Source organism: Dama dama, chromosome 20, assembly GCF_033118175.1.
Source record: "Dama dama isolate Ldn47 chromosome 20, ASM3311817v1, whole genome shotgun sequence".
Taxonomy (NCBI): domain Eukaryota; kingdom Metazoa; phylum Chordata; class Mammalia; order Artiodactyla; family Cervidae; genus Dama; species Dama dama.
In genome coordinates, this window is record NC_083700.1 from 80,128,608 (window position 1) to 80,143,860 (window position 15,253).

The 15,253-nt window shown below is 37.5% G+C and overlaps 1 protein-coding gene across 9 annotated transcripts in view; it reads right to left on the bottom strand.

Annotated features, from left to right (window-relative positions):
* Positions 1 to 424: 424 nt before the first annotated feature.
* Positions 425 to 15,253, bottom strand: part of ATG4C (autophagy related 4C cysteine peptidase) — a 99,512-nt gene continuing 84,683 nt past the window's right edge. For all 9 annotated transcript variants that reach the window (XM_061121712.1, XM_061121707.1, XM_061121709.1 and 6 more), the window contains one exon: positions 425 to 1,515. In XM_061121712.1, the coding sequence (XP_060977695.1) occupies positions 1,348 to 1,515 (168 nt within the window). In that variant the 3' untranslated portion in view covers positions 425 to 1,347. The remainder of the gene's footprint in view (positions 1,516 to 15,253) is intronic.

Genomic DNA, 15,253 nt, shown 5'->3' on the forward strand with positions numbered 1-15,253 from the left:
AATTTTAGATTTCTGACTGTTTTTTCAGTTCGATAACTATCTTCACTGGGAGATGCCAAACCTGATCTCTCTCATCGGGCATACCAAGGCAATCTATCTGCCCACTCTCTGTTTCAGTTTTGCAACTCTAAACCTAACAAACAGGCTTCCTAATGGGAAAAAAAAATCAATGAGTTTAAATGATACAGAATTTTATGTCTTTATGAGTCACCTTTTCACACTAAAACATGGAAGTTTCATAAAGTAAGTTAATATTTTTCTTTCAAAGCAACAATATTTGCCTTCATTATAAATAAACAGGATTCATTTGAGACAATGATTTTTCAAGTGAAAGGATTAAAATAATCCCATTAAAACCAAAACAAATGCATTTTATGTTCTTATATCTTTATTAAAGTACTTACTTTATAAACCTGACTCAATAGTAATTCATATTTTTATTATTACAAATTTGCCTTTAAGCAACACATAATACACTTAAGACAGATTTACCTCATAGATGGTCTCAGTTCTAAACACCACTACACTGATTTATACAAATAGCAAAAATCACATAGAAGAACATCTAATGATAGCTTTCTTGGTACTTATCTTTAGATTTCAAAACTGTATAATAAGTCAAGTTTCCATAAATTTCATTTTTGAGATAGGAAACAAACAATTTTGCCTTTATCTGCTTTGATTAGATGTAGTTATTATTAATAATATAGCCTTTAAATCTGTGGGGAAACCAGTACTTTACCTTTATTCCTCAGAGAAGGCTAACAGCAGGCAAAATAAGGAACCATTATAGAATCATACTGTTAAGTATTACCTTCACTCAAAATTCTCATATAATTGTATTATATCACAGCTAAAAATTACTATTTAATATATCAAGATACATCCAAAAGTGTCCTTTGGTTGCATTAATATCAGGGGGCTTAGGTGGCACTTAAGATTCATTCTCTGATCTTCTGGTGATTAGTATAAACTGAAGCTTTTGAAACTACTGGGTGATGCCATTTGGGGGGTCCAATAGCACAAAACCTTCAGGAGAATAGTGGACCCAAGTGGAAGAATTTGAAGCCTGGAAGACTTGCAGTTAAGGTAGATTTATCATTAGCAGAACTTCAGGGAAAGAGGAATGTGGTCAGAATCACTTAATATTTATTAGAAATCAGGATTCACTAAATCTCTTTCAGAAAAATATCTTTAAAATGTGTATATTTCCAAATGCTCTTTTGTTTAAAAGAACATATAAAATTAAGATACTGGTGAAGATAAACCAGTTTTGAATGTACTTGTTTCTCTTCATTTTTCCACCTTCAAAGGATTTCTTCTCATCAAGCACAAATGTGCTAATCTTTACAGCAAGACAAACTCTTCTGTGCTAAATCTTTTTATTCTTTTCTTTTCATCCTCTGAGAAAAGGTCTTCTTCATTCATTGTAGTAGATGTAAAATCATAGTCTCTGGAATGACCATTTACGAAAGTAAATAAGGGATATTTCTCCTTAGAAGAAATTTTCAGCATCTGTAACAGAAGGTACAGAAGAATCCCTTATTGGATGCAATAGCGCACAGTAGGACCACATGATGACATCTAAAGTTCTAGCCCTGAACTGCTCCTGTTAGCTTCTCCCATTTACATTTATCCAGTGCTCATGCTTTACTGTTCTGGCTAAAAGACAAAAGTTGACCAGTACTCTACAGTTTATTTACAGCTAAATACCTACTTCTTCATTAAGATTAGACCATCAAAAATAATATATCAAATCAAAAATAAGTATATTATCATTCCTACCCCAAGCTCCCCCAAAGTAAAGTCTTCTAGTCACATTATTTGAAGACTTACAGTGAGTTAAGATTTATCTTCTGTAATAGGCAGTGAAACAAAACGGTATCACTGATTATGGCAAAATACTGTGAATGACTGTTCAGTACCATAACACAGAAAAAAAATTAAACTAAGTCAAAAAGATCCACTCTAATCTCAATTCTACAACTTAATTTGATGTGACTTTTGACAAATGATTCTACCTGAGTATCATCTATAAAACTGGGCAAAAGATATCCAATCTCCTTACCTCAGAGAAAAGTTAGGATGGCAAAAAGCAATGAAAAGTTATTTTTTAAAATAAATAGGTTTTATTTAAAAGACCAAAATAATAAGTTTGGTCTTTTCAAAGATTTCCATTAAAAAAAAAATATTTCTGCAATAATCTAGTCAATACAAAAACAGTGTTTGTATATACTGCAATAATCCACACTTTACATATTACCTTCTAAAGTAATGTTATATAATATGGAAGTAAAATAAGTAATACCTGGAATTTTGTGGGAACACCAACAACCTTTATATAACCTTTGTCAATCTGCGATTCACTGACAAGCTAATAACTCATTCTAAACCATTTAAGTCTTTCTGTTAAATAATCTATTTAAAAATTAAAACAATTTTAATTTAGAAGTGAATAAAAATTTTTGAGTGAAGGATGTTTTTATAGAAATAAACATTTCTATAGGTAATCAGGGCTTATAAGAAGGATTCTGAAAAATTTATGTGGGTTACAAAGAATACTGAAAAAATATCAATAGTATTTATACATCATTAATCATGATCAATTAAATATAACTTATTTAAGGATAATTTTAGGAGCAAAAACTAAATTCTCCCAAATGTTGATATTCAAATGAAGGCTCATCAAATTCTTATATATTACATTTACAGATTCTCTTGAAACAAGGCTAAAACAAATATGTAGCCCTAGGATACAATACAATGTTAAATTTAAAATATTGCAATGAGACAGTTAATATGAAATACATTTTCTAACAGTGAAAATGAACCATTTAAAAACAATCAAGTACTTAAAAAGCCAGATGTGATGGAAATCTGATCCTATAAATTCATATTGTGCTCCTACTTTTTATTCTCAAATTTATTTAATTTACTTTCTAAAAAAATGGGAGAGAGAAGGGCAAAAATGTGGAAATGAAAAAGAGACAGGGAGGTGGCATCTGATCAGGCATCTTTCACCTCCAGCCAATGGTTGGAATACAAGCCAAAATTGTTATCATTTTATATTCATTTAATGTCACTTGTAAAAGTCCAGTATCTAATAGGCAGGTATCACTGCATCATTTTTAATTCAACATAGCAGAGCTAACATTATCATGTTTTCTTTCAAAATCAAGAATTAAGTCATTTAGGTTTATTAGTTGTACATTAACTAAAATTCAAATCTGTGCCTCAAGGCAAAATGTCAGAAAGAACTCCCAGTCCTTTAATTATAAAATGCACCTACTTTTTGCAAACCCACTTGCAATGTAAGGCCTCATTATACATGTTTATTGAATCAGGCTTTGAGAATTATATTTTCTAACTTTTCTAAGTTTACTTTAAACATTTTTAAATACTAGAAGATGAAAAATAAATTGAAAAAAATGTGGAAATGAAAATTTGGTTTATTTAGATAAGTTGAAACCTTATACCGTAAAAAAACTTGCACACAATGTTGTGGGTGGCTTTATTCATAATTGCCAAAACTTGGAAACAACAAAGATATCCTTCAGTAGACAAGTGGATAAACTGTGGTACACCCAGACAAGAGAAAATTACTACATACACTATGTAGTATGTATGTATGTGTGATTCTATCTATATATACAGAGACACACACATGCATTTTTACATACACACACACAATTGAGTTGAGCAATGTTAAGTGATAACCTAACAAACATAAACAAGATATGATAGGAAGAAGTAAATTTAGGACAAATAAAAGTGCCAAAGAAGATTTAAATTATCTAGCTTATTCTCATTTTATAAATGGGAAAATTGAGACCCAAAGGATTTAAACTGCTTTTCCAAGATGACGTAAGAGCAACAGCAAAAGCAAAAAGAAATAAACTGAAAATGAATTTTATCAACAAGCCTTTCAAAGTTCTAAGCACCATATCAAGAATTTTTCAGATTTTTTTAAAGAACAATCTTTGATTTGAACATCTATCAGAAGGGAAAAGTTTAGTTTTCTTTTTTATACTATAAAATAGGATGCACTATCAAAACATTAAGGTCCTTCCATAATGGATAATATAAAATCTACACCAAAAAAATTCCACATTAGGTTACCTATATGACTTGGGGTATTATATCAATTGAGATAATATACAAAATAAAGATAATGAAAGTTATTTGATAACTTGGAGAAATAACTATTATATAATGGTAGAGGAAAAACAGCATATAACATTAGATATAAAATTTAATCTCAGTTTTGTTAAAATAATTTTAAACACGTACTTTAAGAAGTCTAGAAGAAAATACAACAAAATATTAACAGTTATCTCTGAATGAAAGACTTAGTGGTGATTTTTTTACACTTTTATCTTCCAAAATTTCTAATATGTATTTCTTATACAGTGAGGAGAAAACCAAGTGTTTTTCTTTTTTTTAATTTAAGCTAACTGGATTTACTATCCCATAGCTATATTTCTAAAGCAGTTCAGTAGTTTACTCAACAATAACTTTAGAACTGGCAAGTCTTCTGTTCTAGTTTAATAAGACAGCTAAGATACACTGAAGAGGCTTTATTGTCAAAAAGGCAAATCATAAATGTCTTTTTTAAGAGGTCAAATACTTTATATAATTTTTCCTCTGTGCTAAATTAATGGGTTTCAGAATTTACAAAGGAAAAAACTGGAGGACAAAAATCAAGTAATTTCTTCCATCATAAAGCTAGCAGTTGTAAAGTAAGAACAGAAAGAGAACCAGATGACTCCTTCTCCCCAGCCCAGAACCTTTTCTACAAGTCTCTGCCACCACACATGTCAAATCAGACCCAGCACACAGCAGTCTGTACCTATGTGGTCCATGCTGACCACAATGGAGGTACATGTAAGGTAGGGGTTAGGTTCTAAAGTCAGGTCTTAATGTGAAAATCAAATATAGTAAAAAAAATTACCTTCAAAAAGTCTTTAAATTATTTAAAGGGTGCTATGCATTATTCTGTGTATACAACCATGTTTAGTAACATGTGTAAGTGTACAATACAGTGTTCAGTTCAGTTCAGTTCAATCACTCAGTCATGTCTGACTCTTTGCGACCCCATGAACTGCAGCACACCAGGCCTTCCTGTCCATCACCAACTCCCGGAATCCACCAAACCCATGTCCATTGAGTTGGTGATGCCATCCAACCATCTCATCCTCTGTTGTCCCCTTCTCCTCCTGCCCTCAATCTTTCCCAGCATCAGGGTCTTTTCAAATGAGTCAACTCTTCGCATGAGGTGGCCAAAGTACTGGAGTTTCAGCTTCAACATCAGTTCTTCCAATGAACACCCAACACTGATCTCCTTTAGGATGGACTGGTTGGATCTCCTTGGAGTCCAAGGGACTCTCAAGAGTCTTCTCCAACAACACAGTTCAAAAGCATCAATTCTTCGGTGCTCAGCTTTCCTCACAGTCCAACTCTCACATCCATACATGACCACTGGAAAAACCATAGCCTTGACTAGACGGACCTTTGTTGGCAAAGTAATGTCTCTGCTTTTTAATATGCTGTCTAGATTGGTCACAACTTGCCTTCCAAGGAGTAAGCGTCTTTTAATTTAATGGCTGCAATCACCATCTGCAGTGATTTTGGAGCCCAGAAAAATAAAGTCAGCCACTGTTTCCACTGTTTCCCCATCTATTTGCCATGAAGTGATGGGACTGGATGTCATGATCTTAGTTTTCTGAATGTTGAGCTTTAAGCCAACTTTTTCACTCTCCTCTTAGTGTGGTATATAGCAATGCACAATATGAAATAAAAAGTACACATGGACAAATACATATCATTGAACTGAAGTAAGTTAAATGTGCATGTGATGATAATTCCATTCTGTCCCCTCACTACTCAATCTTAAATCCCTGTAGTTGAACTTTTAGCCCTTACTATGTTCAGTCACTCAGTTGTGTCCGACTTTTTGCGACCCCATGAACTGCAGCCTGCCAGGCTCCTCTGTCCATGGGGATTCCCAAGGCAAGAATACTGGAGTGGGTTGCCATGTCCTCCTCCAGGGGATCTTCCCAATCCAGGGATCAAACCCAGGTCTCCCGCACTGCAGGCGGATTCTTTACCATCTGAGCCACCAGGAACTAACCATCTACATACAGGAAAATAAAGACTTATATTAGAAAAATCAAATAAATACATGTACTCTAATATAGATGTATTCACAAAATACAAAAGTTGAGGGATTAAGTGACAGTCAAAAGTGCTAAACCACAGGGATCAGTATTCTTCACTTCCTGCTCTGGGAGCACAGAGAGGCAACATACACTCTATAGAGAGATGGTAGATTTTTTCTCTGAAAAAATAAAACAACCTTAGAGAAAACATTACCACTTAATAACATTTGGGGGTCACCTAGTAAAAAGTAAGGCTCATCACCTGATCACCCTAGTATGAAGGTCACCAGCTAAAAAGCCATACTCAAACACAGGGAACATCTACTCAGCTCTTTAGTGCCCCACTTTCAAGTATAAACAGACACAGAAGATCACCAGTCATTTGGAGGAAAGCATCAAATGGAAAATTGGAAGATTAAAACAATAAATAGAAAACCAGCCAAACAAAAAAGGATCCAGAAGGAAGGGAACATAAAGAGCAAAGGAAATGGAAAATTTCAAAATTACTGTAATTAATTTCCTTGGGGGAGAAGAGAAGATAAAACACCCATTAAAAAATGAAAGAATGCTATGAAAAATGAGTAATAGAAAAATATAAATAACTCCTAGAAATGTAAATATCGTGATTGAAATTTGAGAACAAAAGCATTAAAAGATAGAGAAAATTTCCTAATACAAAATGATAAAGACAAGGAAAATAAAAGGGAAAGTATACAGGAAAATTAGTGGACAATTCAGAGGGTCCAACAACCATATAACAAAAATTCCAGAAAGAAAGAATGGAGAAAACAAAAGATAGGAAATAATGTTATATCTATTTAAAAAAAATTTTTTTCTCAGACTGGAAGGAAACAGGACTCAAGGAAAAGGAATAAACCAGGAAGTTTATTGAAACCAGGAAGTAATGAAGTTTTAGAATACTAGGGATAATTAGTAATAGCTGACACATTATATAGTACCTACTGAGTACTAATCTAGCAATCATTTACTCTTCATAATGATGCTACTGCGAGAAGTAGCTATAATTATTTTCATTCCATGAGAAAATTGATGCACAGAGAGGTTAAACAGTGAGGCCAGAGGTATACAGTCATGAGATGGTGGAGTCAGGATTCAAATCTGAAAACCTTCAGAGAGAAAAAAATGTTTACATTCAGAGGAAAATAATCCACAGTGACAATTTTTTTTTCTTTTTTTTTTTTCACAGTGACATTAAACTTCTCAACAGCAACATTGGACACTAGAAGGGAGCAGAGCAATGTCTCTAACGTTTGGTGGGGCAGGAGGCAGGGGATTATTCCATTCTAGAATTCTATATAATATCAAATTATCAATAAATGAAAAGATGAAGATGATCAGACATGGAAGAATTCAAAAACTTTATCATCCACTCATCCTTTTCTTTGAAAGGTACTAGAAACTATGCTTCAGCAAAGTGAAAGTGACAGTCGCCCTGCGTTGTCCGACTCTTTGCGAGCCCCCATGGACTGTATAGTCCATGGAATTCTCCAGACCAGAATACTGGAGTGGGTAGCCTTTCCCTTCTCCAGGGGATCTTCCCAACCCAGGGATTGAACCCAGGTCTCCCACATTGCAGGCGGATTCTTTACCAGCTGAGCCACAAGGGAAGCCCAAGAATACTGGAGTGGGTAGCTATCCTTTCTCTAGAGGATCTTCCCAACCTAGGAATCAAACCAAGGTCTCCTGCATTGCAGGCGAATTCTTTACCAACCGAGCTATGAGGGAAGCCCATGCTTCAGCAAAACAAGGGATTAAACTAAAGATTCAGAAGATAGGGGATTCAATGCAGAAAGGTAGCATTAGGAAGTTCCAAGCAGACAATTCTACATCAAGTTAAGAGAAGAAAGAAGACTGGAACCAAGAGAAAACAGAGAGAAAAGTCTCCAGAAAAAAGAAGGAAAGAAGAAAATGATATATTTTCTTACATTTATATTCATGAAAAATTTGCTGCTAGGTACTTGACAGATATGAGTAAAAAACTGAAAGAAATATCAGTCAGTATGGGATTCCCAGGTGACTCAGTAGTAAAAATTTCATCTACAATACAGGAGACAAGGATTCAATCGCTGGACCAGGAATATCCCCTGGAGAAGGAAATGGCAACCCACTTCAGAATTCTTGCCTGGGAAATACCACGGACAGAGGCGCCTGGTGGGCTACAGCCCATGGAGTCACAAAGAGTTGGTCACGACTTAGTGACTAAACAACAACAAACAACTCAGTAGGTGCAAAGGAAATAAAAAGGGGAGAGGTAGTATTTGCTCCAAGAAAATAAAATTCAGAGAAAAAAGAAATGTGATCATAGCATACCATGTGATTAGTGAACAACATTATGTTGCTGATGCTGTTGTTTGGTCGGTGGCTCAGTCAGTAAAGAGTCTGCCTGCAATGCAGGAGACCTGGGTTCAATCCTTGGGTCAGGAACATCCCCTGGAGAAGGAAATAGCAACCTACTCCAGTATTTTTGCCTGGAGAATTCCATGGACAGAGGAGCTTGGCGGCTACAGTCAATGGGGTCAGAAAGAGTCAGATACGATTGAGTGACTAACACTTTCATTTCCACAGTAGTCAGTTAAGAGAATGTAGGAATTGCACAATTATTCAAGGGTATGGGGCATCATGTCAGTAACTTACTCTCAAACAGCTCAGAAAAAAATAATTTTATTATATTTACAACTTTTCTATAAGGATGCAATTATTCCAATTTTTAATAAAGACAAAATAAAATGTATTAAAACAAACAAGAACTGAGTGAATTTATCACCAGCAAATAGCACAAAAGAAACAGTAAAGGAAAGTATTTAGAAAGAAGTAAAATGATCCCAGAGGGAAATAAAGTAATACAGGAAAGATTGAAGGGCATCACAAAGGATAACACTGACTTTAAAAAATAACACCTTGTGGAATTTAAATTATGTATAGGGTTAAATTATATAACAATAAAACACAGAAACAGGCTTCAAGGAAATAAATATTACTAGACACTTCCCTTTAGCTCAAACGGTAAAGAATCTGCTTGCAATGCAGGAGACCAGGGTTCGATCCCTGGGTCGAGAAGATCTTCTGTTGAAGGGAATGGAAATCCACTCTTGTATTCTTGCCTGGGGAATTAGATGGACAGAGGAGCCTCATGGGCTACGGTTCATGGGGTCGCAAAGAGTCGGACACGACTGAGTGACTAACACACACACACACACAGTTCTTCACAGGCCACCACCAGCAGGGTACTACATAGAGAGGAGACTGAAACACCACCCTGTCTTCCTGTAAAAAGGCCTATTTACTTAACTAGAGCTTCATCCCAGGGGACAGACTTTAGGAGCCCACAAACATACAGGCAAAAGAGGCACTCCCAGGGAAATTAGGCAGGGGGACACCATCCCTGAGCACTCCTGTAGCCTCACTACAGTTCAGCAAGACTCCCCATGATGGAGCTTAGACACTGTCAAGAGCCCCACTTTTTGTAACTGTCATCCAGGGGACACCATCAAATCTCCTAGGCTGGAGTCCAGCAGTTACTGACTATGGCCCTATAAAACTGCATCAGTTCAGTCGCTCAGTTATGTCTGACTCTTTGCAACCCCATGGACTGCAGCGCACCAGGCTTCCCTGTCCATCACCAACTCCCAGAGCTTGCTCAAATACATGTCCATCAAGTCGGTGATGCCATCCAACCATCTCATTCTCTGTTGTCCCCTTCTCCTCCTGCCTTCAATCTTTCCCAGCATCAGGGTCTTTTCAAATGAGTCAGTTTTTTGCATCAGGCGGCCAAAGTATTGGAGTATCAGCTTCAGCATCAGTCCTTCCAGTGAATATTCAGGACTGATTTCCTTTAGGATTGACTAGTTGGATCTCCTTGCAGTCCAAGGAAACTCTCAAGAGTCTTCTCCAAAGCCACAGTTCAAAAGCATCAATACTTCGGGGCTCAGCTTTCTTTATAGCCTGACTCAAATCCATGCGTGACTACTGGAAAAACCATAGCTTTGGCTAGGCTGACCTTTGTTGGCAAAATGATATCTCTGCTTTTTAATATGCTGTCTAGGTTGGCCATAATTTTTCTTCCAAGGAGCAAGCATCTTTTAATTTCATGGCTGCAGTCACCATCTGCAGTGATTTTGGAGCCCAAAAGAATAGTCTGTCACTGTTTCCATTGTTTCCCCCATCTATTTGCCATGAAGTGATGGGACCGGATGCCATGATCTTAGTTTTCTGAATGTTAAGTTTTAAGCCAACTTTTTCACTCTCCTCTTTCACATTCATCAAGAGACTCTTTACTTCTTCTTTGCTTTCTGCCACAAAGGTGGTGTCATCTGTGCATCTGAGGTTACTGATATTGATCCCATCCATCTTGATTCCAGCTTGTGCTTCATCCAGGCTGGCATTTCACATGATGTACTCTGTATATAAGTTAAATAAGCAGCGTGACAGTATGTAGCTTTGACGTACTCCTTTCCCAATTTGGAACCAGTCTGTTGTTCCATATCCAGTTCTAACTGTTGCTTCTTGACCAGCATACAAATTTCTCAGGAGGCAGATCAGGTGGTCTGGTATTTCCATCTCTTTAAAAATTTTTCACAGTTTGTTGTGATCCACACAGTCAAAGGCTTTGGTATAATCAATAAAGCACAAGTAGATGTTTTTCGAGAAGTCTCTTGCTTTTTCAATGATCCAATGGATGTTGGCAATTTGACCTCTGGTTCCTCTGCCTTTTCTAAATCCAGCTTGAACACCTGGAAGTTCACAGTTCACGTATTGTTGAAGCCTGGCTTGGAGGATTTTGAGCATTACTTTGCTAGCATGTGAGATGAGTGCAATTGTGCAGTAGTTTGAACATTCTTTGGGATTGCCTCTCTTTGGGATTGGAATGAAAACTGACCTTTTCCAGTCCTGTGGCCACTGCTGAGTTTTCCAAGTTTGCTGGCATATTAAGTGCAGCACTTTCACAGCATATTCTTTCAGGATTTGAAATGGCTCAGCTGGAATTCCATCACCTCCCCTAGCTTTCTTCGTAGTGATGCTTCCTAAGGCCCACTTGACTTCATACTCCAGGATGTTTGACTCTAGGTGAGTGATCACACCATCATGGTTATCTGGGTCATGAAGATCTTTTTTGGATAGTCCTTCTGTGTATTCTTGCCACATCTTCTTAATATCGTCTGCTTCTGTTATGTCCATACCATTTCTGTCTTTATTGAGCCCATCTTTGCATGAAATGCTCCCCTGGTATCTCTAATTTTCTTGAAGAGATCTCTAGTTGTTCCCATTCTATTATTTTCCTCCATTTCTTTGCATTGATCACTGAGGAAGGCTTTCTTGTCTCTCCTTGTTATTCGTTGGAACTCTACATTCAAATGGGCATATCTTTCCTTTTCTCCTTTGACTTTAGCTTCTCTTCCTTTCTCAGTTATTTGCAAGGCCTCCTCAGACAACCATTTTGCCTTTCTGCATTTCTTTTTCTTACAGATGGTCTTGATCACTGCTTCCTATACAATATCATGAACCTCCATCCATAGTTCTTTAGGCACTCTATCAGATCTAATCCCTTGAAGCTATGTGTCACTTCCACTGTATAATCATTAACAGATCTGATTTAGGTCATACCTGAATGGTGTAGTGGTTTTCCCTACTTTCTTCAATTTCAGTCTGAATTTGGCAATAAGGAGTTCATGATCTGAGCCACAGTCAGCTCCCAGTCTTGTTTTTGCTGACTGTAGAGAGCTTCCCCATCTTTGGCTGCAAAGAATATAATCAATCTGATTTCAGTATCAACCACCTGGTGAGGTCCATGTGTAGCGTCTTTCTTGTGTTGTTGGAAGAGGGTGTTTGCTATGACCAGTGCGTTCTTTTGGCAAAACTCTGTTAGCCTTTGACCTGCTTCATTTTGTACCTCAAGGCCAAATTTGCCTGTTATTCCAGGTTTCTCTTGACTTCCTACTTTTGCATTCCAGTCCAATATAATGAAAAGGTCATCTTTTTTGGGTGTTAGTTCTAGAAGGTCTTATAGGTCTTCACAGAGCCATTCAACTGCAGCTTCTTCAGCATTACTGGTTGGGGCACAGACTTGGATTACTGTGATATTGAATGGTTTGCCCTGGAAATGAACAGATATTCTGTCTTTGAGACTGCATTCAAGAATTGCATTTTGGACTCTTTTGTTGACAATGATGGCTCCTCCATTTCTTCTAAGTGATTATTGCCCATAGTAGTAGATATAATGGTCATCTGAGTTAAATTCAGCCATTCCAGTCCATTTTAGTTCACTGATTCCTAAAATGTCAATGTTCACTCCTGCCATTTCCTGTTTGACCACTTCCAGTTTGCTTTGATTCATGGACCAAACATTCTAGGTTCCTAAGCAATATTGCTCTTTACAGCATCAGACTTTACTTCCATCACCAGTCACATCCATAACTGGGTGTTTTTGCTTTGGCTCCATCTCTTCATTCTTTCTGGAGTTGTTTCTCCACTGATCTCCAGTAGCATATGGGGCACCTATTGACCTGGGGAGTTCATCTTTCAGTGTCCTATCTTTTTGCCTTTTCATACTGTTCATGGGGTTCTCAAGGCAAGAATACTGAAGTGGTTTGCCATTCCTTTCTCCAGTGGACCTCATTTTGTCAGAACTCTCCACCATGACCCGTCTGTCTTGGGTGGCCCTACATAGCATGGCTTAGTTTCACTGAGTTAGAAAAGGCTGTGGTCCATGTGATCAGTTTGGGGTTCGCTTTCTGTGATTGTGGATTTCATTCTGTCTGCTCTCTGATGGATAAGGATAAGAGGCTTATGGAAGCTTCCTGATGGGAGAGATTGATCTGGGAGAAAGAAGCAGTGTCCCCACAAGAGACTGACCCAGACTTGCCTGTGAGTGTCCAGGAGTCTCCAGTGGAGGCATCGGTTGGTGGTGGACTGCTGAAGGGCGGGAGGCACTGAGTGCAGCAGTTGCATGCATGCGACCTCTTGAAGGAGGTTGCATTATCTTCATTACCTCCACTATACTTTGGCCTCAGCTCAAACAACAGGGAGGGAACACAGCCCTGCCCATCAACAGAAAATTGGATTAAAAATTTACTGAGCATGGCCCCACCCATCAGAACAAGACCCAGACTCAAAACTGCATTTAGCTGCATATTTTAAAAGCTGCTGACTGAGGGTCTGGCTCCCAGTCAGCCTGAAATTAGGTATTAAATGAGGTTCCTCCCCTCAAAACACTGACAGGTCTCAGTATGCTCTCAATAACACAGGTGTATCAAGAATAAACCCGGTGGTACTCCAAAAAGAGCCAGGATGGGTGAGCACCGTGGGTCCTGCCCTGGTGGACAGCAGTCAAGGCACAAGATGGCTAGGCAAGCCCCCCAGCCCCACCATACCCACACGGCAGCTGACCCACAAAAGGGCCAAGCAAGTGCCTTGACCTCCACCCACCCCTCACAAATACAAAACTTTAACCAATGCTTACCTACACCATGCAGATATTGAGCCACAACTCGGGTGGGTAAGCAATTTAAGTTCTGCCCTCCCTGCACTATGGCCAAGTCACAATCAGGCCAGGCTAGGGCCCTGAGCCCAGCCCTCCCCACACAGCAGTGTCAGTCCTATCACAGCTCACAGGCGCAGAGCCCACACAAAGGACTCCCATAGAGTACCCGACACTGGTGACCAGGGGAGAGTGCCTTTCTGAGCTGCATGGTGCAACTCCCATACAAGCTCACTCCTTAGGTCAGAGGCAGCCACTGTAGCTAACACATACAGGCAAACAGACAGCCAAAAAGAGGAGACAGGAATATGTCCCAAATCAAAAACAAAGCCAAGCCCTCCCCCAAAACCTTAATTAAACAGATAAGCAACCTATCTGATAAAGACTTCAAAACAATGATCATAAAGATCCTATGATCTCAGGAGAAGAATGGATGAGCAAAATGAGAACTTCAAAAAAAGACAGAAAATATAAGAAAGTACCAAACAGAAGTTGCAACAACTGAAAAATACACTAGAGGGGTTCAACAGCAGAATGGCTTCAAAATAGAAACATGAATCTAGAAGACAAAGCAATGGAAAACATCCAGACAGAGTGGCAATATGAAAAAATAATTAAAAGAAGATAGAATCTCTTAAGGGGCTTTTAGGACAATATCAAGCAGAATACTGTTTCGATTATAGTGATCCCAGAAGGAGAAGACAGAGAGAAAGGACCAAAAAGTTATTTGAATTATGTCTGAAAATTTCCATAATTGGGGAAAGGACACAGATACCCAGGTCTAAGAAGCCCAGAGAATTCCAAATAAGATGGACCCAAAGGAAAACATACCAGCCACATTATAATGGTAAAAGTTAAGGATAAAAAGAGAATCTCAAAAGTAGAAAGAGAATGGCAACTTATTTTGTACCAGGGAAATCCCATAATGCTATGAGCAGATTTTCAGCAGAAAATTCACAGGCCAGGAAAGGAGTGGTATGACATATTCAAAGTGCACAGAGGAAAAAACTGCCAACCAAGAATTCTCTACCCAGCAAACTTATCATTCAAAACTGAAGAACAGATTAAGAGTTTTACAAATAAATAAAAGCTAAAAGAGTTTATCACCACTAAAATGCTACAAAAAGTGCTAAAGGGACTTCTCTAAGTTAAAAAGAAAAGCACTAATTAATAAGAAAGCATATAAAAGTAAAAATCTCAGTGGAAAAGGTAAATAAATGACAAAGGTAGTAAATCAGTCACTTATAAAGCATGTACAAATGGTAAAAGACAAAAGCAGTACAAAAACTTTAAAAATACAATAATTAGTCAAGGGATACATTAAATAAAAAGATGCAAAATATGTCAGCAAAAATATCAAACATGGAGTCAAAATGAATGTGTTCAAAATTAAGTTACTATCAACTTAAAAGAGATTGCTATATGCAGAGAATGTTATATGTGAATCTCACAGTAAGCACAAAGGAAAAACTTAAATATACAAAAGAAAGTGAGAAAGGAATGCAAATACATATGCCGCCTACAAGACACTCACTTCAAACCTAAAGACAACTGATCGAAGTGAAGAGATGGAAAAAGATATACCATGAAAATGGAAAGA